Source organism: Diprion similis, chromosome 8 (genome assembly GCF_021155765.1).
Source record: "Diprion similis isolate iyDipSimi1 chromosome 8, iyDipSimi1.1, whole genome shotgun sequence".
NCBI lineage: Eukaryota > Metazoa > Arthropoda > Insecta > Hymenoptera > Diprionidae > Diprion > Diprion similis.
In genome coordinates, this window is record NC_060112.1 from 6,684,139 (window position 1) to 6,711,491 (window position 27,353).

The 27,353-nt window shown below is 47.3% G+C and overlaps 1 protein-coding gene across 3 annotated transcripts in view; it reads left to right on the top strand.

The window, feature by feature from the left end:
* The first annotated feature begins 636 nt into the window (after positions 1-636).
* The window catches only part of LOC124409720, a 36,484-nt gene continuing 9,767 nt past the window's right edge, over positions 637-27,353 (top strand). Inside the window, exons 1-11 of one of the 3 annotated variants that reach the window (XM_046887509.1) lie at positions 637-1,161; positions 9,607-9,834; positions 10,402-10,529; positions 10,770-11,361; positions 11,747-12,509; positions 12,724-12,801; positions 12,990-13,195; positions 13,476-13,684; positions 17,055-17,533; positions 18,272-23,120; positions 24,005-24,391. In XM_046887509.1, coding sequence (XP_046743465.1) covers positions 1,109-1,161; positions 9,607-9,834; positions 10,402-10,529; positions 10,770-11,361; positions 11,747-12,509; positions 12,724-12,801; positions 12,990-13,195; positions 13,476-13,684; positions 17,055-17,533; positions 18,272-23,120; positions 24,005-24,391 — 7,972 coding nt within the window. In that variant the 5' untranslated portion in view covers positions 637-1,108. Of the gene's footprint in view, positions 1,162-8,009; positions 8,089-9,606; positions 9,835-10,401; positions 10,530-10,769; positions 11,362-11,746; positions 12,510-12,723; positions 12,802-12,989; positions 13,196-13,475; positions 13,685-17,054; positions 17,534-18,271; positions 23,121-24,004; positions 24,392-27,353 lie in introns of those variants that run through there. The other 2 variants (XM_046887510.1, XM_046887511.1) reach the window with 2 other exon arrangements.

Below are 27,353 nucleotides of genomic sequence, written 5' to 3' on the forward strand. Positions count from 1 at the left end.
ACTGCGTCAAATTTTTCGATAAAACGAATTGGACAGCATTCACTATATCAACAGACGATAATATGCAAAGTTTTTTCACCCTCAGGGGTTGAATCCTTGGATATATTTCTCAGCCGATCGAGTTAGCACGTCAAAAAGTACGTGTCTCCCGTTTTTTTCATGTTCTACAACACATCACAGATTGAAAAAAAATTCGTTACATACGTACACTTGAATACATTCCTCGTAGAGTTTCCTTTCTCACGTTTTCCCAACCACAGGCAATATTTTAATGACTACCGTTCAAGCCAACTGACAATAAAGTCGAACTCGAATCTTGAGTAAAAACAAAAAAGAAAAACCCAGAATTTGAATCCCCGGAAGAGTAACCCGGGTCGTAAAATCGTGGGGTTGGCAACCCTGGTTATTACGCGCCAATAAAAAATAGTGCAACAAGAAATGCGTCCAGTCTGAAGTGCGCGTTAGTCGCGAGCGGCGATGCAGGTGTCGCGCAACAGGTAGGCGAGGAGTCTAAAGCGTGGCTTTGATTGGTCGGCGGTTCGCTTCGTCGATGGGGGGGGAGGAGGATCGAGGCTACCTGGCAGGTAAGCCGGGTAAGCGGTGGCCACAGAGCCTGCCAGTAAACGTAAACGCGGAGAGCGAGTCATATCAGTGCTGGTCTCGAGGACAGTCTAGAGTGTCTCGAGTGCTTTCGGCGATCGGTCGACGCGAACCGAGCGAAGCCGAAGGAGATTGAGAGCGATCGAGAAGAGTGCAGGAACCGGGTGCCGAGCTGTGTGCGCGTTGTGTTAATAACCCCGGCTGGCGTCGCGGCGATCCGATCCGATCCGATCGGCCGGATTCCGCCCGCGTTTCTCGTCTGCAACGCGATCTGAACTTGTTTGCTCGTCGGCACGGCGCCTGTTTGTCAGTCACCGTAGCCTTGATCTCCGACGTACTCCGACCGAAGGGCGAAGCAAACGCTCCGGATTATGGGGAGAGTCTTCTTCTTCTTCTTCCGCTGATCGAAATGCCGTCGGCGCCGCGGCGCCCGATCCAACCTCCCGTTGGGCAACGTCGCTGACTGTTAAACACCGCGGCGCCGCTGATACCCGGACTCTGCTGCAGGATGTCTACCGATCTCGTCTGCATGTCGCCGGCGATCTCGGAGATTGAACAAGGGTAATTAGTTCATTGTATAACTTCTTCTTTGCTATGTTTTATTTCGCGGTGTGAATCGGCCTCGGCTTTCCATCAACGAGTCAATCCTGCTTGATCCTGCAATCGTAGAGTTCGAATGTATCAACAATAGGCTGTTGTTTTATAATATCATTTGATACTCTCGACCAGCTACGTCGTTTTCTACGCAATTCGTCATCCTATCGCAGTGTAGTTAACAGCAACTTGAGGTTTCGATCAAACCTGATCGCTCGGAAATTCAGGTACATTTGTGATGAATATACAGTTGTATTCTTAATCAAGGAGGTCGCTCGGCCAAACATTGATACCTTTTGAATTCATTTTATTTGGACGTAGTCGCACTATGAGTATTTATCAAAAATCATTGTAATCGTAAGCTTCGGAATCGTCAACAATCTAGCAGGTTTGACCCGCTTCACTCTATACAGTGACTCGTTTTACTCGGAATACTATTTTTCACAAAGCCGCTGAAACAGATTTTTTGTTTTTTCAGTATCCAATTTTACAGTTAATCAATTTGTTCGTGGAAAGTATTCTTCTAAATAAAATAAGCCATCGCAGAGTAAAATCGCACAAAAATCTCATAGATTTTTTAACAATATTTAGTGACGTGAAACGAACCATCGATACCTGTTTTTTTTTTTTTTTTTTTTTTTCTTTCTTTAAACAATTCCAGTATTTTTTATTTCTGTATTTTTTTAAGAGCTCTTCGTAGCTGATAAATATAATAACTTCATAAATACTCGATGCCACAATTAAGGCGGAATAAATGAAATCGTTTTCCAGCCGACCAGCCTCCTTAATTTATCGATAAAAGTCAGATAAACAGTTAATTCATCCCAACCGCTTATACCGACAAGTTTCTCTTCACCGTCGTACTCTCGATTTTTTTCACCATTTGCGCTGTCTTTTTCCCCGTTTAAGTAACTTCGGTAACGTTTCTCAGGTCAAGAATCAAATTTCGAATACCGAAGCACATGCGCGGGCTAATTGCCTAATTGGAACCGCTATGCTTACATAACTGTCCCCGGAAATTCACTAAACCAGATTACGACGGTCGATTTGCGCTGTTGATTCTCAGGGAAACCGATATCTCGGTCAGCTGGCATCATTTAGCTGCAATAATAATTATGATTATTCGAGCGTGGATTTAACCACGGGTGTGATGCAGGGTCGGAGTAAAAAAATTGGGATAAATCACTCGCAATTACATTGCGACGACGTGGAAAATCTTTATAAATCGTCGAGTGTACGTCCATCGATCTTCATTAGAATCTAATCGTATAATTTGACGTTGTACAAGCTAGCATCTCTTCTGAGGAACTTCTGCCAGTATCCATATATTAATTATTCTGTGAACGAGAATTTATAAGTCAAGGCTGATTTCACGCGGTATATATATATTATATATGTGTATATAGGTATATACTAGGATATCTTATGTAGTCAGAACGCAACGCCCAAAGTGTTTCTACAGTAGCTCAACATGGTGAGATAATCGTCGTCAATTATCCAATTTCTGCAGCCCCGAAAGCGGGCGCTTATCGAGAGGCGCTCGTAATTCAACTTGTCCAAGCCTCGATCGGTGCAGGACGAGGTTCACGCACGTCTTCGTCGACGACGGAAGCGCAGCACCGGCCTAAAGGAATTCACAGACCCGAGATACATACGAATGCAGGCATGCACGCGTCCCGGCGATGCCTCCTCTTCCTCCTCCTCCTCTTCTTCCTCTCCTCCCTATTTCGACGCTCCGCGTTACGCGATGACGCCGATCGGTCGTACCTGCACGCAACGTACGATCTATGCGCCTACCTGCCAGCGTCTTTGACACTTTTATGCGATTTTTTTTCTGTCCTCTTACTATTTCTACAACCACAAATAAGGGAGTGAGAGAAACGAAATTGGTAGTAATCACGTCCGTGTCAAACTTGAGTAAAATTTGGTTGGTGCGGACTATTGGAGATCATATTTTGTCGACAATTCGGAAATTCAACGTCAGATAAAAGTTTGTTGGATTGACTGATCGGCTAGTGTTAGATCGACATGAGATAGTTTTAGATTGACATCGGATAGAGTTAGACCGACTTGCTCACTTGATAGACTCTCGCAGTGTATAAATAGTATACGTCGAGGTTGAAGTTGGATGGTATAAACGTTAACGTAACGAAACATTGGGAATAACCAACCACTATCTCGCAATTTTAGAATGACTTTAAAGCCGGTGTTAAGAAGGTATGAAAACATGAGTATAATATTTTCAGACAATCATGCACAATTAGAATTACAATAACGTTGTTAACGTCAAGCTTATAAGTAACTGGTACTATAACACCATTCATCCAACGACGAACAAACTCTGTGTACGGTTCGCACCACGTAGCAAGTGTTTTGGAAAAAATCTTGTCCATGATGATCAGGGCGTAAGAACTCTCTTGGAGATACTGAATTGCCCAGAGTCGCTAACCTTCCCTCCTATATATATATATAGATATATATATATATATATGGTAACTGTTCGTGATTCGGAACACGATTTGATACAAGTGTACGATATGTATACGTACATTGTACATGTACCGCCGTTACAAATCGGTTGTTCCGTGTCGAGCAAAATTCACTCACACTGCGGCGGCGAGGCGGGACATCAACCAACAGCAGCTAGTGTTGTTGCGATCGATCATGCACGCTGTACCATCGCATATGTGTAATACCCGGATCGGTCTCGTTACGCAATACCTGCTCGGCCGATGCAAAGTCAAGGCGCGATTGTACGGCGTTTCCCGTATCGCACACGCCTGCGTATTACTCGTTAATTGTAGACTAGACCTCGTCGTCGAACGCGACAGATTCAAGGTGGTACCTTCTGTTATACATGTAGCATATCACACGGGTACAGCGAAAAGTTGGAACAATCTTTTCACACGTTATAAACTGTAAGAAACATGCGGTTTGGACCATAATTTGGTACGAATCCAACACTAGGGATCTGATGTTCAATTTCATCGGTACTATTTCTTAAAGTGTATAACAGCTACCTTACTTCTATACTGTCAAAAAATTCCTACACAGTTGTCACGGTCATGTGGTTTACGATTCTCCGCCTCAGAAAATGAGCATGATTCAGCTGACACGAGTAAATAAGTACCTAGAGATGATTTTGAAACAGGAGAAGAAGCAGAGATGATTATTAGCCAGCTTCTGCATACGCGCGATCAAGTCGTGTGCGTTTTGCTATCTTGTAGGATGAGGTTGACCGGTAGGTAACGGTGTTTCCAAGAGATAGACGCATGGAGATTGCTTGCCCGCGCTTCATGCGACTAAACCTGTGCTCGAGCTGGCACATGCATCAGCGTTCAACCTCTACACCGGTTCACGTTGTTGGCACGTTATCCTGCAAAGTGGTATTCCACGTTTTTCAACGTTGCATAAGTCGCACGCGTCCATGAAAAATACACGTCGATGTACGTGAAGGCTCAAACAGTCACCGATACTGAGTTTCGATAATGACTTTTTGCGCTGGATCATTGAAACTCGGTGAGCATGAAATCGTGAATTTCAGAACATAATGACATGTTGTTTCGTTATTGAAACTCTCAATACTAGTGACTCTTTGTCTTGAGTCAAGCTTGATCGATCATAATTTTAGACTCGTAAGAACAAAAGGTTCCTCTTCAGGCCTCTGGAGAAATTCGGACCCTTTTCTGAACACAATTCTTCTCTGTGTGCCCACGTTTCACGCACCTTCTATCTTCGCTTAGTCTTCTCATTGCGTGTCATCCTAGGCTTCTCCCGATGTGCAACAGTGTACCTACCTACCTACCTACCTACCTACCTACCTACCTACCTTCCTATCTATTCACGCGGTAGCTAGAGTTCAGTTGCAGAAGCATGCTGATGGGCTGTGTGAATGTCTGTTGTATGCATGGCGCCAGAATTTACTGTTAGATCTTCTCAGAAGGTCCCCCATCATCATCGGAAGTACCTATACGCGCAATAAGCATGATATGTATACACTGTACCACAATATTTTCGTCAGCTCTATTCTCGTATCATACAATCGATGTTCACGACTGTTATACACTCGGAATACGTTAATAGACAATTCTTAGCTCTACACGGATCAGCATTGCGTTTACTCTTGAAGAAAAGATGCACGGAAAATACGATTATCAATAAACAGCTACAAACGGAACGCGAAGTTTGTAACAATAAATGTATATCGGAGACACGGCTTCGAAACGATCGATGAAAAATAATCAAGCGTGAAAATGCAATGACGCGATGAATTAGATGGTTAACGAAGGACAACGATTTTCTTTATGGTCATAAATTTTCGTTACTCTTGTTAGTATTATACATATACCATATATAAATCGTATGATAATACGATACCACAACTACTATCACTGTCATGCGTTATATATATATGTATATCATACATAGATATACCTGAGCGATGTGCATAATACATGTATATACACATGCAAGCGCGTATATTATGATGGGCGTGTCGCTCATCGTCGTTAAATTATTCCGGGCATGACGTAGATGCATGGCTTAACATTATTCTTTGTTTGACAACGATTGTTCGCTGATTTGATTCCGCGTACTAATTGGCACGCCGTTGAAAATTCCCCAAAGAGGAATACCATCGCGCATCGGATAATCCCAAATGCCATTGACATTATCGTCGTAATATCTCTGTGCAGTTTCAAATGCTATAATATGTTCAACAAGCCTAGTTGATTGCCCTTGGAAATCATCGTCTCAACGACGTGTTGAAATTTGATGTTAACTCTTGGTTTAGCTTTCGCGGTTTCGCAATATCTCATGTTCGCGCATTTATCTACAACCACGTCGTTACTACGTTATACTATTTTACTATCGTTATATATACTTTGGCCACGAGATGCTTGACCTCCGCGAATTCTGCCGCTCAGCATTCTCTTTCTCGACGACGGAAGTGAGGGGGTCAACCAACCATCTCCTTCTCCACACTCCGCACCGTATTATCCACGGTTCGATATCGAGGTGTAAATGCTGCTGTTACACATACCTGTATAGGTTATTAAATACACAGAAAGATATTTGGGAAAATTTAAAAGTGTGTTGGTTACACACGCAACGAAAGGATCCGGCGAGTTTACCAAGTGTGGCAAGTGGAACGTTTTTCGAACATCGAAGAAACGTCATTTCATTCAACAAAACTCTGATCTGACGAACGAAAATTTGTATTATCAAGTGAAAAAACATTTATGTCAATTAACAAAATATTGCTTTCGATACTTGTATTTAGGTAAGGCAGCGGTATTTTTTTTTTTTCTTCTATACGTTAGGATTTTGCGAATATTGAATGGTGCCTGTATTTTTTTTTTTTTTTTCAAGATATTTCAATTTCGGTATAAAAATTAAGAAAACATCGAGTAAATAAAATATATTGACAGAGATGTTTGAAAAATTGTGAGCCCGTTGGAATCGGAATTATCGAACCTGAGAAGTAAATAGGAGTTTGCTTGTTCGTTTGGTCAGCAGAAAATCGGAGCTGAGTCAGGAAGTTGTTACAATTGAACGAGAATCGACCTAGAGTAACTACGCTCGACAAATATAAATAATTGAACGATTCTTGCTAATTAAATTTGTTTGTCTTGCCTATGATTGAATAGTCGCGGTGACAATTATCCGAAACAACGTTAATCTCAATCCGACAAAGCAATCGCATCGATTCGCATTTTCAATCGCTTTGGTCCGTGCTGCAGTTTCTTGTTTCGAAAGAAAAAAAAAAAAAAAAAAAAAAAAAAATCGATTTACAACTTGTGTTATAGGTATATGTTTTTGGCGTGGCGTTGGAGTCTCTTGACGTCACGATTCGAGGTGCGTGCCTTATATATTATACCTGAGACCTGGGATCCTGAGGCCAGGCTTATAAGGCGCTACTATTATCCTGCAGGGTTATACCTGTACCCATGTATACATGTATACACAATACACACTCCTTGAGGAAGGACTGAGAGAGAGAGAGAGATAGAGACCAACTTGCGTGACTCAACGACCGCGAGTATGGTTGGAATACACGCAGTATATTATATTCTCTAGCCGCGAACTGCCTCCAGCATATAAGAAGTGAGGATGTGGTAAAACGATACGTACCCGTCCAAGGCAATTCCAAGGCAAATGCTTTGTACTCAGGGCATTGGAAGTTTAGAACCAAAAACTGGACACGTTCAAAATCGTCTGTAACAACCCTCGGAGACGTCTATAATCTGACCGTATTCCCAGCGTGGAAAGACGGCTAGAAAAACAAGTTTTACGAGCACTACGGTACACAAACCCTGAACCAATGGACTCTCGGTAACTTCATGCGTCGCAACTTCCCGGGGGTTGGAAGTTACTGTTGTTAGAATCCGTAGTAAGCGCCCCAAGGTAGTAGGTACAATCGGACCCCGCTCGCTTGGTACATCGCACGTAGGCGGTGCGGCCCACCAGATAGCGCAGCTATGGCGACGTCTTGGGGCCCATTGGGGCCCACCGCCTCCTACGTGAAGGTAAGTCACGGGCCAGCCGGCCGGCCGGCCGCCCCCGCTGCGTCTATCCAGGACATAGAAATACGACTCTGGGCGAATGAGTGTCTTGGGAGAGCAGAGAGGCTGCGGAGGGAGAGTGAGAGCCGAGAGAGAGGCCGCGAACTCGACTCGCAGCCTCACGCAGTCCGCAGTTCACAGTCGCGTGGAGATCGCCTGCTCCCAGACTCCGTAACGCGTCACATCCGCGATTTACGAACTTCTGCAGCCCTGCTCTCGGGCTCTACGATCCACCTTTCGAAGGCAGAGGATCAGCGTCGCCTTGTTTCACCCGCAGCCTCCACGACTAAGGCCTCCTTGCTCCTGGAGGTGCGCCGCAAACGGGACGAAAGTAAGTTTGCTGTAAGACAGGAAGATTGGGACGGTTTTCTTCTTCGATTGATGCAGTTGCTCTGCTAGAATCATTGCTGTGTATCGAGGAATTGTCTCGCGCGATGGTGCAATGTCAAGTTCGTTTCACACACTCTGGGTGAGAATATGCTGAGCAGGCTCAAGGTAGATACACGAGACACAAAGGGAACAGTTGAAATACAGTGAATAACGCGAGTTTTCACGAGGTTTATTCTACCAAGTGTGAGATGATGTATTATCGAGGAATTCACGGCGGATTTTACGTCATTACTGTACTTGAACAAGTCCTGTTGTTGAACAGACATCTTGAGGATGCGTCGGGCCTATATGGACTAACGTAAAAGTAAATTGAACATAGAACCACGGGAGAACCAATATTTGGACAGTGAAAAACTGAAGATTAAACAAATCTCAGGAAGGTAGAAAAGGGCTTCCAAGAAGGACTCGCGCCAATTGCGTGCACGCAATCAAACTGAAGGAAGGTTTCAGTGCAGCCTCTTGAAAACTGCGTTCAGTGTTCGGTGGTACAGATTGATCGTTTGTGAAAAACGCAGCGCGGCGACAACGTCGACACACTGACAACGATCAGGAAACAAAGCGAACTTGCTCCTAGGTAGATTAGTCATCGATTGCATGCGTTCGTGTTGTGTTGTCGTGTCGTTTGTGTGAGTAACCCATTCTGTAAGTGATCACGAACATTCCGCCTCCTCTCGTTTCTTCATTCTTGAACGATAATAATATTGTCGCTTGAGAGGCGTGAGTTACAACCGCTCTGGATTATATTCCACACCGTGCGAAACGCGCGTCTCCTGCGTGGGTTCCTTATTCGTTAATCCTTTAAAATCGTCGGCTTTGCGCAGAGATTCCAGACGATGATGGAAAGGAAATATTTTTATTTCGATAAACTATACGTGCAGGGTTACTGTACCAGTAAATTCAACGCTCATCGGTGAATAGCCAGGTGTAAAAACGTATCCGTACTTTGTACGTAATGTTTTTAAGACGATCCGATGTGAAAAAAGTATATACTTGTGTGTGTATGTAATGATTTTAAGATGGAAATCCTTTTACATGGTAGTTCAGTGGTGTCAATCCTTAAGTAGTCGTTTACTACTGGTGCATGTATGTACCCTTATATGGTTGACGATGAATAGGAGTCGAGTAATTTGACTTAATCGTGTAGTCGGGTTTTTAATTCAGAATTTGAAGATCTCAGATAATATACTCGAACTGAACTGTCCTTGAAATAAACCGTCTTTTCAGGTTTCTCACGATAATTATGACGGAGAATGATGATGAATTAACATGTATAGCTGTGTCATGCAATATTCATGCCAGCCTAACGCCAAATAAAATTAACAGATCATGGATACCGGTTTGAGAATTGGCTAGTAAATACGATAAAATACAAATCTCGATATTTTAAGAATATTCGCTTGATCCAACTCGTTGTAACTCGGTGCAACAGGAAATTTACCCACTCTCTCGTTTGTTGCAGAAAACTAAAAGCAGAGTTGCTAAATCTACGTCGACGAGGCGCGAAAAACGCTTCTGGCGAGGAGCTCATCCAGGGCCGCTGCTGCGCCAGGTGCAAAACACCTCTTGGTCGCATCTACAACACCGGGGCTTCCTGTCCACGATGCAGGCACCGCGTTTGCAGGCAGTGCCGCGAATACAGGGGTTCTAACGGTACGGACTGGCTGTGTCTCGTCTGCCACAAGATCATGTAAGTCGGATGTCTCACGTTTTCCGTTCCAAGCGCTGTCCCAACGACCATTGAAACATTGCCAATCATCGGATGGGCAAAAATTCATCTTTTACTATTCCAAGTTCTATCCGTCATCATCACTCCATAAAATGTTTCGTTCAATTCATCAAACCTTGTGGTCCCAGAGATCATTTTTCCTGCACAATAGATGACAGTGCGATCGCTGTTTTTCTCGTGAGGAGTGAAAAATACTCAAATTCCCGATACTCGCGAATGATAATTGGAGATGCTGTCGGGTCGAAGAGAGAATGCCGTCGATTTAATCGATCCTTTTCATTGGAGTCAAGTGTTACTTTCGGAGCGGTGCTTTTTTCTATTTTCTCTTCTTCGAATGGGATAGCCAGACAGATTTGGAGCGATATCGCTTACATGCACCATTGCGACAAGACACGCGCTTACCGCAAGTTCTCATCCAGTTGACAATGTTCCTATAATTCATCTACGCACAATATACACAAACACAAACTCACATTGTCGGAGCATGTACTGCAGTCTTTGATGGATAATACAAACTCTGATATACAGCGAGATTAAATCCGTGTCCGGTGAATGGATGAACGAGACATCAGGCGCGAGGCGGTCTAACGGAGACATCCGTGCTTCACCAGCGGACATCTTACAGCACAGCATTCGACGCTCCTGGACCATTAACGGTCAGTACCTCCAGTAACGATCGGTTGCCATCCCTGCAGCTTAGAAAATTAATGATCTGTTATTTACGAGGCGACGATACGAAGTTCTTTGCCTTTACTTTCCGTCAAGTTTCACTGCATTCATGTCAATATCGTTAACCTGGTAATAAATTTTATAATCGCCGGCATTAGAAGATGGTCCGAAATCACTGCAACACCTCTTGTTCCTTTTTTTCAACCACTAAACAACTTTGCCCGCAGGTCCTCCAGCCAGTTGGTGGTCCGCAGTTCGTGGATCGCCGGAGTTGCGGCCTTATCAGAGCCTCCCTAGGCATCGGGACCACTTCGAGCCGGGGACTTCCGACCTGGTGATAACGGCTCGCGGAGAACCGGGAAAAGCAGAAGAGGAAGAGCAAGAAAGAGATAAAGAAACCGGCGTAAAATCGAAAGAGACGAGCGGAGATAATAGCGATTTCCAGACTCCGGAAGGAACTGAACGTGGAGAATCCTTGGCTGATGGCGGCGACGAGGCGACGAGAATCGCAGCGGTTGCTGCCGATAAACCGTCGGACGGAGATTGCGAAACTGGTACTACGGTGAAGGTCCCTAAGTCCGAGGATTCACCTCAGACCCAGCACCATCCTTCTCCTGCTGCTAGTCAGCTCAACAGGACTTCTCAGATAAAACCTCCCAGGATTCACGCCAGGCTCTCCAGGCTGCCCGACGTCAAACAAACGCCGCCGAAATCTAACGAGAGGAAATCAAACATCCCGATACTCAGACGGAGCTCAAGGGAGTTCGAGGACATTCGCAGCCCTCTCGAATCCGTCAAACGGTCCCTTATTCCTCAGAGGTTGGTTTAATTTAAGTGTAAGAAGTAGGCTTTAAAAATATCTCAAAAGTTAATGTGGTTTCGACTGGAAAAGAAAAATAAGACACTGTTTGTTTGAGTGGGAAATTAGATGAATATACAGATTATCAGTAGACTAAATAATTGTATACTTTTTTATCTACTGATACTCTGGACATTTATCTTAATTTCCAGTCAGTGTTTTATTTTTCGACGGATGTAATCAGATCAGAAATAGATCTACCGATGGAAAATTCTCTATCAACAGATTGACCCAGCCGTAACGTTTTCCGCTTGTGAAAATCATCTTTTTGGTCAAGCTTCTTAAAAAAAACGCACGAAAAAAAGTGAGAAATAGAATACAATTAACAAATTTTACATCCTTCAGGTACAGAGGAAGCACGGATGACCTGAGAAGAAGCCGAGAAGACATAGCATCGCCTATAAGTCACATACCGAAGTTGTTCTCGCCTTCGAGGTCCAGCAGCAAGGAGGACCGGCTGAAGCGGCAGGACAGCAAGGACGAGATCAGGCACGTTCCGAAATTGCCGAGTTTTAGAAAAGAGGATCGAAAGGATTCGCGGGAGGAAACGACGAAGCAGCAGGCATCGCCGAAGCCGGGAAAAGAGGAAAGCAAGTCAGGAATAAAATTCTTCAGGCGAGACAGCAGAGAGTTAAGTTTCGATTCACAAAAGTCCAGCAAAGCTGTGAACATAGATGAGAAAACCGAGAAGGAGGCGACGAATTTAGCCGACGACGAATCTGCTTCGAAACCTGGAGTAAAAAAGGCCGAGGATGAGGCGAGTCCGCCGATAATAGAGCGAGAAGAAATGGTCGAAAGTCGGGAACCCACGAACCCGAAGGATACCCAGGAGGCAGAATCGAAAAGCGAACGAAAGCTTGACGGCCTCGTTTGGGAAAATCTGCGCAGACTTAACACGAACAACAACGACGAAGACGACGACGACGATAATAGAGACATGAACAAACCGCCGGACGAAGCGGACCACCATGTCGACTCCGATCCTCCGCCTGAAACTGTTGCGGGAAAGGACGACGAATCTGAAAGTTCTCCTGATTGTCAGGAATCCACGACCGCCGAGGAGAAGGAAAATAATTCTTCGAGGAAGATGCTGGAGGAATATCAAGTGGTTAGTGAAACGGGCGAGAGCAGTTTTTCCTTATTAGAAGTTTGTAAACCTTAGAATTCTATACGATTATGGGGTACTTTATCCATTCATTACGATTTCGATGCATCGAAACGCTCTGATCAAGTCTGAAGAAAACCTTTGGAAACTCGATTAAAAAATTCTATTTCTGTTGGCTGAAAATCTTGTTCGATGTAGATTACTATTCTTGTTGCAGGTCCGCAGAAAGTTTTCCAAAGAAGAATTTTCGAATACAGATGATACCGACGAAGTGCCCAACAGACGAAGTTCAAGCGTAAGATTTTATAATTACTTCTACAGTAAAGTGTCAAACTTGTGTGGAGATAAATGAATGAGTTTATCCAGTGATAAATTTTATACAGATCGAAATCTGCTTCTTGTAGGTTTTTTTTCTTTGCCTAAACCCTGAAACGAGATCTTGAAAGATTGTTCGAGCACTAAATCTTGCTTTTCTCCTTGTAGCATTTGTCACCCGAGGCGAGTCCCCTAAGTACGAGATCTTCGAGGTACAGTCCTAGGGAAAGCGAAAGTGAACCGACTCCTGCACTTCCACGGAAAACCGGAGAATCCAGCTGCGCCTCGCAGAGGGTGCGCGACGCCATAACCCGGACCCGAAGGGAGTCGAACAGCAGTGCGAGGTACGAGAGCAGCGGCAGCGAAAGCATCAGGTACGCAAGTTGACTCGATCAGAATTTTTATTCGTGTCCTCTGCACGGTTGAATCCTTGGAGTCAAAACGGAAGTTCATTCAGAGAAACGTTGACAACACATTGGAGTACTTTTAGCAATTGACTTCAAAGTTTTTTGTTCACGGCTGTCGATGTCATAATTTTCGTTCGGTCCTTCTCTTCTGCATATCAATGTCTTGTGTTCGGAACACCGTGTAGAAGACGTGGAATAAAAATGTCGGTCTGAAACTTGTCCAACTCCTAATTATCGTTCTTGAAAGATTGAGCAGCGGCCACCTCGAGACCCGAAAGGTTCGTTTTGGCAGTGGAAGTGGAATCGAAGAAGTGCAAAGGGACAGCGCAACCAGTGCCGGAGAAGACGAGCCCAGAAATATTTCTCACAATCCAAGCGGCCAGCGGGACTCCAGAACTACTCCAGCGGCTCTTCAGGCTCGGGCTGTAAGACGACGACGACAGTTCGAAACTCAGGGTGAGTAGAGATTTAATTTAGCATGCTTGTAGCCTTGGGTTTTATTACTGCTTTCTTCTTATCGCAGGCTCCATTCGTTGGCAATTTTCTGTATATAGTAACAAATGTTTTTGGTGCCATGCATAGACTTTTTTCCCCGTAACGCAATGTTTGGAAATCCCTGAAAATGCAGATGATGTGAAACTGTGGAACCTTATTGAGCTTACGACAGACAAAGGATAAAGTGCGTTAGCCTTTTCTTGCGCCGTGGGCGTCTGCTCAGATCAGTCCATCGACTGTCAGTGGTATGCACGAAGGTGTCGTGAGTAGGAAGTAACACGGGGCGATAACACTTTGTACCAACGGTGTTAAAACACTGCACGTTTGTTACATGCTTGCTTATTTGCTGTGCGTTTCAATCCCAGGTGAGCATTAATTCGTTCCCCCGATTAGAAAATGAGAAAATATGGAAAGGATTATTTGATCAATTAATGTTTCGATATCATGAAGCGTTTGCAGCTTCCCTGATCTTGAATCTAACTGATAGAATTGTTCTCCTTGAAGGTACGTATGAAAATCACATTCACGATGAGAATTTCCACAACCGTGAACAGTCTTTGAGCGACTGTGACCGGTTTCTGGAAAAAAAGTATCGGTGCAAACTCAATGAATGAGAGGAAAAACTCTCGCGTTGACGCAACTCGTTCTCACCTGAGCAGCCGATGCAGGTGGTACATGAAACTTGTATACCTACTGCAGTGAACGTCGGTGAGGCAGATTTCACGGTGCAGCAGTGAACGAAAAGGTGACGCTGTCTTACCTTTCGTAGAACACACACGTTACCTGCTTCAACCGTCACCTTAATTAACGAGTGCGGTACTTATTGTTAGTAAGATGATCTAACTGACAATGTCGACTAATTGGAGTTCCTCGAGTCCTTTAGAAAGTTCTGGTGTCAAGGTGAAAATTTTTGGTTTCACCTAGCGACGTGAAATTTTATTTGACTAGATTTACAGTCATCAACTTTAGTACTATTCGAGAAACGCAGCGATTTTCATTCGGGGAAGAGTCTTTGTACTATCTTTGCGTATTTCGCTATATTGCCAATACATTTTTAGTCCGCAAAACATTCCGGAGGAAGTTTCAAATTGGCGTAAGCGGCTAATCGAGTTATTATAAAAAAAAGAACGAGGATGACCAGGCGCAATCGATTATCGAAGCCTCTGGTCAGCCGCGTGTCATCCGGTTCACCAGTCACCTGAACGTCCATGCGGGGAGGAAGTGAGCGCAAAATCGTCGGATTCGGATGGTGAGGAATTTCCAGTCGCGGTTCGAGGCTCTCCCAATACGAGGGATATGGTAGACACGACACACGATTTCCGGGTTTGCCAAGTCCGAACTTGGTTTTCTACCCAGTCAACGGCTGTCTCGAGATACCTGGTCTACCGAGCACCGCTGCAGGTGACCATGGAACCACGACGGCTGCTCGGCCTCCTCCTGACCGTCGCCCTCTTCGCCTACTTCCTCGTCTTCTACGTTGCCGTTGGCTGCCTGCTCGTCCTACTCTGGATCAACAATTATTAACCGTGCGGTGTCGGCACTCGGAAACCAACGATGATCCCAGTCCAAAGTGGAACTCACGAGTCAGTTTCAATTCTTTTCGCGCTGCGAGAACGTCAATCATTCCAAGTTTTCCAGTCTTAAATACAATTCCCGGACGAGTACCGGTTCGACTAGAGAACTGTTAAGAAAAACGGCACAAGAATTCTTGCTGGAATCTTGGCGCGTTTTGATGCTTGTCAAAATAACGAGGCCTACAAAGCGAGGCAGTTCTGTGTCTCGTTATTGCAGAACGAGCCAGTGACCCGGCTGCCGAACGAACGCCCACGAAGCCGCATCAACGCGCGGCTTCTCTTATCTACCCGTAATACCTGCTCGCTCTGAACGAGTGCAGTAGACTCTGTTGGTTACGAGTTTGCCTACGCGGTCCACCTCCTCCTGCCTAACCGTACACAGACACTCCAAATATACACCTCGTCTCTCCTCCTGCAGCAGTGTGCACAGTTGTGTGGTGGAAAACCGTGCAGCGTGCGGAGTGTGACGACGCGACGTCCTGCGTCTCCACGGTGTGGTGCGCTCACCTGCTCCTCGATTCACGAACACACCAACTTCGGGCTTAGCGTGTCGTGCACACCAACACTTATCCGCCCCGCTGAACGCCGCTTCGACTTGTGCTTGTGCTTGTGCTTGTGCTTGTGCTTGTGCTTGGGCTTGGGATTGAGCCCCAAGTTGTGACTGTGAGGCGGAGGCCGGGTGCCTCCGGTTTCGGTGCGTGGTTCAGTCCAGTCGGTATTGCCCCGGCGCACTGACCGTTCCCGGTTATTGTACCCGAGCCACAGTGTTTCGTACTTCAATAGTTATTTCCTAGTTTCGGTTTGGTTTGTGGTGATTAATAGTGTGTGAATGCATCGTCGCTGATCCTTGATACCTAATTCGACGGTTTTCAATTTTACGATGATTCGTCATTGCTGGTGTTGAAGCCTTGTGTATGTGCGGTTATTCAAACTCTCGAGTATTACACACAGTGTTTTGTGCTCGATGGTCTTTTTCGTTGAATCGACGTTTCGTTGTGATTATCGTCTGAAGTATTATCAGGGATATTTTACAAATTTGTGGTACCAAGTTAATCCGTTGTGAAATAATTTTTCAAGTTTATACGTGTATATAATTTTCAGATACTGATTCTTGTATGCATAATAATAAAAAAATAAATAAATAATAAAGAAGAAAGAAAAAGAAACGCATGCGTAATCACAAGAAATCTCTATCGCTGAGATAACGAGAGCTAAGTTATCTCTATAAGCACAGTAGTCGAGGTGTGAAAAACGTCGCACATCTTCAAATCAATATTTTTACGATCAAACGATAGATCAGATCGTGTATCAGGAGAGTTATTTATTTATCATTGAGTGTGGTAACTTTGATTGAAATTTGAGGAAAAACGTACAGAAAGTAGGAGAAAAAAGATGGTAACGAGACAAAATTTCAAAAGCTGGGAGTGAAACGAATCAGTTTGAATTCAACGAAATCAGTATCCCTGAATAATACCCTTAACAATTGAAGGTCTTTAAAAATTAAACTAACTTCTTGCAAGAAGAGGTTTCACGCTCCTCATTATCTCTTTCCTCTATATCTGTGTATTGTGTCTAATCACTAACCATAGCCAACGGTATTGTGCCATTAGTCGATGGTGTGGGGCTCTGATTAGAGTAAACATGATTAACTGGGATAATCGGAACTAACAACGGCGGTGGTGGCTGGCCTGAGACAGAGAAGGAGTGAAAATATCAAAGCAGGCTTAAGGACTAACGTCAGTATCCTGATCGCGAAGGCTCTCGACGACGGGGTCGTTCACACGCCAGAGGCTGCGTCGAGGACCTCCAGCACCTCCAGGTCATCGGTCGAGGGGGTGCACATCTTAGCCCCCCGCAGGGCCAACCGGGACAGGACCAGCCGATCATCGACTACCGTCGTCTCGTTTTCATAAGCTCGGACTCCTCTTCTGGCCGCGAGGAGGACGACGCAGACAGCAGCTCCGGGTCTTCCTCCCTCAACGGCGCCCCGAGGTCCAGCCTGGCTCAGGGCCTCGAGGACTGCGACTGGGACTACTTCGAAAGTGGCGGGTCCGCACAGCCTCTCCACCACCTCCAGGTCGGTCTCGTCGGAGTACCGACCCTACCGACCACCGCCACGACCCTCACGTCCGCCCCGGGATATTCACCGGGTCAGGCTAGAAACCATCCCGGAATATCCCTTTCGGCTCAGCAGGATTGGAGCTGCTGTCCAGGAAGAGGCTCTTCGGCCTGCCAGGTATTCGCAGTTATTTTTATTTATCTACTTTGGTTTTTATCTACACGGTTTCTTCGGCGAAGAAAGCGTGGCGATATTCGGTTATGTCGTAATCAATCGCATCAACGAAAAAGTTTCAACCGATTTGGAATCGTTTTTTCGCTGGCAAAGGTATAACGCAGTAGTCGAAAGTGGCAGATGAGATCTGGAATTTCTATTTGCATGGTACTAAAATAGTATTAATCGGGGGAGTTGGATCTCTGCTTGAGAATAAATATTATCAAAAATTTTATGCGTGTCTAAAACATAGAAAATAGAAAATTATCAGACCGTATTTTTTGTTTCTATTAAGAACAAAAGAGATAACTGCGGAAGCGGAACAAACGTATATTTTTTCGCTCTTACCCCCTGAAATGTTAGTATTTGATAGTGAAAAGATCCTTCCAAAAGATGAGCTCTCTAGCTCAAGTCTAACAGGTCGCTTTTTTAATTTTTATTTCTCATAGATTTAATATGGGGGAAATTTCACTTTTCGTTAAAAGTCGAAATACTCATAAACTGTTCAATATTTCTCAAATTCATGCGTAGATCCTTGAAGCTGATTTTTCAAACTTTCCAAACCTCACGTTGGAATTGTCAACACCGCAAACGGTTCAACAGCGTTACGTTGATCGTGTCGCAAGTGCAATATAAAAAATTCCTGAAAGACTACGTCTACGAATAACCCCTGACCGCGAGCTGATCCGGTTTTTGGTTTAGGCGTGCGGTGGAGCGAGAGGAGCGAACGTGTTTCCGGTGCCAGTACCGATACCGGTGCCCGTGCCGTATCCGGTCCCGGTTCCAGCCTCGCTGTGGACGTCGAGTCTGAGCAGCACGTCGATGATAAACTGCACCCCGGGTGACCTCGGAGCGCTCCAACTTTCGCGGGGTGGCGGACCATCAGCAGCTGCCCAGTGGTTCGCCTGGCCGCCGCGTTTCGTCCAGGACGTTAACGGCGGGCCCCGAATCGCGGACCCTTCGGGCCTCCTGGATTCACGCTCACAGGACGCGGCGACGGCGGCCGCGGTCGCTGCGGCTACCTTCGCCTTCCACCAGGGGCGCACCGGTGCCCTGGTGGACTTTGGTCAGCCGAGCACCGAGAAGCCGGCCGAGCCCCCGGCAGGGGACCAGGAAGAACCGGCCTCCGATGCCGTCGAGCAGAAGGTCGGGGAATCGTCGGACTCCGAGAGCGAGGGAGAGGAAACGAAGATGAACTACCGGATGAACTCCGGGAGCTCGTCAGGGCGCTCTTCGGCGGACAGCAGCGACCTCGAGGACTCGGCGTCACACCACTTTTCTCGAGTTTTCGTGGTCAACGACGACTCGTCGACGAGTGACAACGAGCCCGAGGACGTCGAGGACCTCGAAGACTCGGACTCCAATCGCGACGTGGGAATAACCTTGCGGCGAGTCACCGCGCTGCCTGAGGACGGACCTGTAGTCCTGCGGCACGTCCGATTCCTCGACGAGGATCGGGGCGAGCCGGATACCAAGGAGACGGAGAGTTCCACGGTGAAACTGCGTCGAGTGCGGAACCTCGACCTCGAGAAGAACGAGATATACCTGGTCGACTCGGAGGCCGACGAAGCGGAGCACAGGGTGGAGCTCAAGTCCGTGAGGAGTCTCGACCCCGACGTAATCAGGGACTCCGAAAGCCCCGCTGACCCAGACTCATTGATGCCGGAGGGAGAGGAGAGCTTGGCGATCGTTCCCGACTCCCTCGAGATAACGAGCGACGCCTTTTCACCGCCCGGCGGCGACACTTGTCCGAGCGATACGCGGGCCGATAAACCGGAGGCGTTATCGCTGGTCGCGGGACGCGAGGATGATAGCGGGTCTAGTGATCGGCCAGTTTTCGCACCGTCGTCGATGATCGACGGTGGCACGATCATGGCGGATAATAAAAGTGGGAAATCGTATTCCCCTCTGAACTTGACACTACCAGGAAGTGAGACCAGCACCACCGGAAGCAGCGACACCACGACCGGCAGCGAGGTCAGCAGCGATGAACTCCACGAGTACGACATTACTGCTTGGTCCCGGGACCAGGACGAACAGGAGGACGAGGACGAGGCCGCCGCCTTTAGCGCCGTCAACGAAGACCTGATCAAGCTACGCGAGCGACTCATCGCTGAGCCCAAAAACGAGGACAAGACGAACCAGGACGGGTTTAACTCCGATGGCTTTTCCACCGACGAAGGGGGCTCCAGTAGGTTGGACAGTGGCGTCGCCACCGGCGTCGAGGATGCTGCTGTCAACTCCCTTCAGACGACTCCCGGCGAATCAATAGAGTCGGTCCATGCCCCGACGGTGGGCGATGAGAAACAGGAGGAGAATGAGAAGCAGGACGAGGATCACACGGTGAACGATCTGATATCGATAAAGATCCATGAGATATTCAAGAGCGTCGGGTCGCCGGACGTCGCGAGTGATCACACGGTTGAAATCGACGGCGGGAATGAGTGTCGTCGGAAAATTGGAGGAGAGGTAGAAGGGGGCGGAGGTGGAGATGGAGGTGGAGGTGAGAGGCATGAGCTGGAACAGGTGGAAGGGGCCGCGCGTGTCGGAGCGGCGGGGACCACGGCGCATGTTTCGCCAGCGTCGGCAGTCGAGCGACGCCCGCCCGTAGGGAAGGATGGGTGCCAGACAACAGCAGTCGCTTCTCTTCAATCATCGCCGAAGTCGACACAACACGCTGCGGCGAAGGCCTCGAGGAGCATTGGTAACGGAAATCGGTACAAGAGCCTCGTGATGATAACCCAGGGCGCGTATCAGCCGGTGAACGTCGTCACCTCGGACACGACGACCCTGCTTCAGCCGGAAGAGGGACCGCCGACCCCGCGTGGTCTGGCTGGCTACTATCACCTGGCCCTGGAGGCCGCAGCGGAGGCTACGGGTCGCAATGCGGTCTCTCCTGCGGCCCCGCGAAGACCTCCGACAGTTAAACGACCGGCGCCCCGCGCGGCGCCGGTGGAACCGGAAGTCGACAGTGGACTCAGCGTCGGTAGTGCCAGTGAAAGTGATGACGTTCAATCGGTCAAGAGTAGCGCTGCTGCCGGGAGGGTCGCGGCTCTTCCGCAGAAGAATTCCGCCGCTGAACCAGTTATTGTTATACTCGAGGAAGGACTCGCCGACGACGATTCGTGGGTCGAGGAGGTCTCTCACGACGAGGATGAGCCCGGCACAACCACCGCGACGGAAGAGAGCTCCGAGGACGAAACCAACAACATTGGCGACCGGGAAGAGGAACTTCGCGGCTACCACAGGCAGGCAATCGACTTCACGCTCCACACAATCGTCGAGGAATCCTGCGAGGAGAGCGAGGCCGAGCCGTCCAGCCTCGCGGCCGGAAGTCCGAGAAAGCAGCGACCGCCTTCCGCTTCCGAACTTGAAAAGTACTTCTTCTTTGGGCTTGGCGAGGGACCGGCCAGCGTCGGAGGATCTCGCGAGGCGGACAGTCTGTCGGAGACTTCGTCGATTTACTCGGAGGGACTCGAGTCTCTCGGTCAGGATGAAAACGGTCAAAGTACGGAGAAGAACTCACCGGAGTATCTCGTCTCTTCATCATCGTCGAGACTCGAGAAGTACTTCCTTTCCGACTTCCTAGGTTTCGACAGGGACCGAAGAGACTCGGATGGGTCCGTTGGGAGCGATTCAGAGGGCAGACCGAGCCCGGAACAGCGAAGGAAACGCCTCGTCCGAGCTCGCGGAACAGGCCGATCGCACAGCTCTTCCCTTGACAATCTCCTCGCCCTTGCTCAGAGTTCGAACAATCTAAGCTCGCAGAACTCGCTGCAGGACCTGAGCCTGAATCCCGACTCTCAGGAGACTCAGTCAGAGGGTTCATCGACCGAAACAGACGGCGCCGACGATCAGACGCCGGCCTTCGGCACCGATGGACAGTTCGATACCGTTAAACGGAAGAAGAAGAAGCCCAGAAATCTCGGTACTCAGAGCCCGCGCATCCCCGAGGATAGGAACAAGACCCCTGAACCCACGATCGAACTTGATGCCGATTTCGAGGCTGGAAACTCTGAAGAAGACAGAGCCAAGACTCCGCAACCGGATGCGTCTCAGCTACCGGAAATGAATCGGGTCAAGAGTCTGCAGGCTCCGCAGCTTCAGACCGAGAAGAACGACGCAGGTCTCGTCAGGGGAAAGCAGCACTCCAGGGATTCCGGTTTCATCGGTAGCTGCGACGACCTTCTACAGCATCAGAGGACTCAGTTATTGTCGGCCGATGGACAAACTCCGAGCGGTATCCAGGATCTCGGGAAAAAGGAGGATCGGCGAGGGATGTCCGCGACGCGATCGGAGCAGCCCGTTTCTCAGGCAAACCTCGCGCCCCCGAACGCTTCTCTCTCGCGGAAGGACAGCTTCAACAACTGGTCGAGTGACGAGGAGACGAATCTGATGATGTCGAAGATGCGTCAGTTCTTCAAGACCATGGTAGCGAACTCGAACAGCAGTCAAACGCCGACGAACTCGAGCGCCGCGTCTCCGGCACCGAGTCCCCGGCTTCCTGGCAGCTCTCCACGATCCCGACCCGGTGTAGGAATCGGTGTAGTCGGCAGTCAGAGCAGAACGAAGCCACCGCAGCTGGTTTACTTCGAGAACGAGCTTACCAGACTGATGAAAACGGTACCCGGGATCCGGGACGAGCAGGTTAAGGAGATCGTCGAGTACCTGAGCTCGGAGGATACCTGGTCTGACTCATACGACAGCTCGGACTACACCAGTTCCGACCTCGAGGGCGCCGGCGGTCGGCGGTCCGCCCTTCAGGAACAGATATCGCAAAGCTGCCAGCAGATCATCAGCAAGTTCGACACCACTGGGACCGTCGAACCTCCGGCCGCACCGCAGCCGCAGCCGCTAGGCTGCCGCGACACGGCTTTCGTGTACCAAAAACTGGTCCAGAGCTTCACGAAGATGACCGGCGACGGTGGAAGCTCGGATGCGAGCTCTACGCCGCACAGCAGTCCTCCGCTGATCGCCAAGGTCATGCATCACATCGGAAGCCGGCTGGTCGCCCTGATGCACGAGGTCTCGGAGGGGGGACCAGCCGTCCAACAGCCCGCCCAGCCCTGGCGACGGTATCCTCACCACAGGACTCCCTCGTCAGCCAGCACAACCGAGGACGATGATTCGACCTCCGATTCCGCCCAGCACCCCTTGCCCAGGTCGAAGTCTCACGATCCGCTGCTTTTGCTCAACGGACATCCGGCCGCCGGCTACCAGGAGGGCGAGGAACGCGAAGCTAGTGACAACGAGCGGTTCTCATGGCGCGGCAGCTTCGAGTCAGCTCTCATGCCCGCTGACTCCAGGACGAAACTCAGCCTCCTAGCCTGTTCCGGCGACGTCAGTGCTTCCGCTAGCGCTCTCGCTATGGCCGCTAAACGCCGAAGTGCCGGCGATCTACTTTTCAATCCTAAGAGTCTTTCACGCGAACAACTTGACCGCGTTCGAAGCTGCGGATCCATCGGCGGCGGCTCGGCTTCCATTGAGGACAAGATATGGAGCAATAGGAGAAGGTCTTCTGTTCCTGACGCTAACACCAGGGGAGAATCCGGTGAGAATCTATACCTACTTCTTCGTTCTACCTGTATCGGTTTTCTTTGTTATAATTAGGATTACAGAACGAATGGTGAAAGTATCTTATACTACGTTACTGTCGTGATATAATACGTTCGTGTTTGTGAATGGTTTGTTATTGCTATATTTTTGTGCGTGTTTAACTGACGGTTCAGGCGACTCGGGGGTTCCAGTGATCCATTTTTTTTTACCATACTCCTAAAACAACAGTATCTTTCTTCGTGATATTAGTTTTGGTTATTTCGTTCAAAGAGCCTTGAGCTTGCTTTAAAGCAGTCTTATTTCACACAAACTCAAGTACGTAATATCCGGAAATATCATTATACACACGCTATTTTGAAATCTTTCAAATTTACCATCACAGTTAGTAGTATATGTAGTAGACTGTAAGGTGTTTACTCAACTTGTTGACACGGGGGTACTAGATACGCTTACATAAGCTGTCGAGTATTTCAAAAGTGAACGCGAGTATTCGTTCTAAATTCCAATAGTATATTCAGGCCAAAGTTTGATGCCGACAAAACTGCACCAGTATCAAAATTAGACTAAGACTGAACAGACATTAGTAGAAACGTGTAATTTTTATGTATATTTGAATGGTCCATATTCCTTGACCTTTGGTATGTAAATTTTTTATACAACCCAGTATTTCGAAGAAGGAAAAAAATTCCTCGAACAGGCGAGAAAGGAATGGTACATCACTACCATGATCGATTGAGCTGTGGCTAAACCTCCGTGATACCCGAAAACGCGAAATATCTCGAGTCGGCGCGAGTTTATCGCCTTGAATTTCGCACGCGAGGATGATATAACCTGATATAGCTTGACCCAACTCCAGCGAATGATCCTTGAATTTCGCAGGGGCGTCGGCTGGCGACGATGACACCGAAGACGAACTGGAATATGCGGCGGATTCGCGGGCGACGACGTTGCCTAGAGGACTGCAGGCGGCAGCGACGGCGACCAACTCGCTCCCTCGGCTACCGGCGGTTTCACCCACTTCCGGTCCCGGTTCGACCATGCACAAGGCCCACAGTGTTCACCACTTCCTCCAGCAGCACAACAATGTGAAATCTGCAAGGTATCGGCCCCCGGGATTCGCCAGGAACAATATCTCCGGTGTCGGCCCCTCCGCTGGACCCAAAAGGGCCGTCAGTGCACCCGGACTCCAACTTCCGGCCAGCTCGAGCTCTGTTGGTAAACGAGAAACTGCCAGGAGTCGAAGGCAGGCCGTTTCTCTCACCCCCGGTAAGTTTCTAGTTTTTGGTGTAAAAATTTTGGAATTTAGATTGACCATGCGGTGTGAATCAATGTTGATAAACTGTATTTAACCACTGTTTATAAGTTTGTGGTTCTAAGATCAAGTTGAGACGACTCGATTCACTTAAATTCAGCATCGTTGTGGACAAGCAGGATAACGAAATATTCGAAAAATATTCCAGACTGCAACGTTTACGCTATCGCAAAGAGATTAATCCAAACTCGATCTAGTACCTACAGAAACTTGCTACAGATAATACAGCGCCACGTCATTCGCCGCCACTTTGAAAGACTGTGATTAACGAAGATAGACCACATAGGAAGCGTTTTACCGCGATGATGCGGTGCTTTCGAATTTCCACAAATCCCTGCGGCGAGAGATGAGCAGTCGCTCGACTTTTACACCTCGGGTTCGTCGGATAGATGCATCAACCATCCATTCACGAGGCCTCCTCCTAAGCCAGTTGTACACACTATTTCTACTCCAAGCACACGTGTGCGTTCTCGTACGCGTGTATGTGCGTAAACATTGGACGAGACCCCCTTCCACCTTTGAAGGAGAACCGGAGGGCGCGTGCATTCGTTTCTCTGACCCCGCGATGACGCCTTTTCGTTATTAAGGCACACCTGCACGCACTTTGGGGTTCCGAATGGCGTGCTATGACGTGAAAAACGCCCCACAGCACGCTCCAGGATGTGCCTAACCCGAAATTTTATATTATCATAGACGTGATAATGACTCATGAATTAATCAATTACGTAGCGACTGCAATGATCAAAAGTCATTAGCAGCAGCTGGACTAGACGCTTCTCACTGTCCTCATCTTCACGTAGAATTCAGAATCTGATGACAGTATAATTTTTAGTTATCAAATGAATTTGGAATGAAATGAAACCCTTTTGCGCCGGTTTTTTTTTCTATTACAGATAGTAACTCAGCAATGAGACGTAAGGTACTGAGACAAAATTTAAACCAATTGAGTTGTGAAATATATTTGAACTCTTTAGCATACTACTAACAACATGTTTTTCTCCCGCGACTTTTACCTTGAAATATGAGCACTGGACATTTTTTTTTAAATCTTTTTTCTTCGTCATTTTATTTTATTTTACCCAGTCAAGTTTGAACTCGAGAAAACACGGAGTTCAAACAATGCCCAGCACGTGTATATTATATTGCCTTGACATTTAACTTGAATTTGTCCATTGTTTCGAAAACGATATCTTCGCCATATTTCTACGCTTCTTTACAACCGACTTTCTTTCTCCGTCAACTTTCATCCCTATCTACGTGTTTTCTTATCCGACCTGTGTATTCCGATACCTTGAAGAGGGTGCGGCTCTCGGCGCTCCAAAAAAAAAAAAAAAAAAAAAAAAAAAACAGCAGGCAGGATGCAAGAGGGGAGGCGAGAAATTGGGAGCCCTTTTAGATAGTGTAACACGATAACCATCGCACATGTACTGCTGTAGAAGGGTCACGTTAAAAACTAAATATGATTGCCTCGATGTTCCAGGTTTTGGGATAGCTAAGATCGTTCGAAAAACTCCCGATTATCCCTGAACTAAAATGTTTGATGAATAGTTAATCAAACGTCCAACAATATCCATAATGACATGTCCGTTCCTCGAGATGGTCGTAACGTTGTGCGTAATGGCCGCGGTTAATGTCAGGTTTCGGTGACCGCGTGCGTAGGCGAGTAGGAGGAGCAGATAGTTTTTTTTTACGATATGCAATCCCTCGAGACTATTTTTCCGCCTAGGTTCAAGGTGTACCAGATACACATTGGATCCCTCGTTACTGTCTTACACCGAGAAAACAAACGGTCAGAACGGATGCACACGCGGTGGAATTAAATTATACACGTGTCTAAAGCACGTACATTGTACAATTAATCTCCACCGTTGACTAGATAAAGAGAAATCGGAAAAAGTCAGCCGTTCGAATTACCCGGCTGCATTGCAGTAATGCAACGCCTCGTTCTAAACCGATTTGCAAATCGCTGCAACCACGAACACGGAGGTGAACGTGACATTAGACAACCTCGAGTGACGGGACGTGAAGGAGGCAAAGAAGACAAACTGCAATCATAAGGACGAGGTGGATGTAGTTTTATAGAATTTGGGAAGACGAGCTGCCGCGGAACTGTACGCGGCGTACTGTTATATGAAAGTAGCGAATGACGCGATGGTGCATGTATGCTGTACCCACGAATCATGCACCTACATACAAACATACATCCATCCATCGCTTCAACCGAGTCGTCGTGGTGACTCTAGCACACCTCTGGATAGAGTTTCCTCGAGCCGGCCACCTGTAGCGGCGACGTTGCCACGTCTTTCTCTCTTTCTCTCTCTCTCTCTCTCTCTTTTCATAAATTTGCGCAGCGCTGGGTACTCGGGTACCTCCAACCTGTATGACGTATGTACCTAGATATCTCGCAGCTATTTCATACTGTTGTGTCGCCTGCGTTACACCGCTACAAATTGGCAGCCAAGCGAACACTCATCTTCTCCCCCTGGGCTCGGGGATTCATATGCTGTTATGAATGGAATGGAAAGAGGAAGAAAAAGAGAAAGAGAAAGGAACTGGGCAAAGGTTGAAACTCGGAGAGATATTTTATTTTTTGTTGCTAAGATCGTCTTCGAACATGAATCTCCTTACGATGGAAACGTCGATAGAATGACTGGAAAATTTGGTACAAAAACTCTTTGGTAATTACAGCAACGGTAACAATCAAATATACCGAACGAATGACGATATGGTAAAAACAAATAATACACACATCAATAGTTCAGAAACCTAATATTAGTCGAGGACTGTGTTGTGTCCGTAGTAGCGATTACGTATAGATATTTTTACTGCTCGATGCAATTGGAGAGTGATAACACGAGGGTGAAGAGAAAAAGTAACTATCGTACAAAGAGGCATATAATAACAGTGAATTCGGAA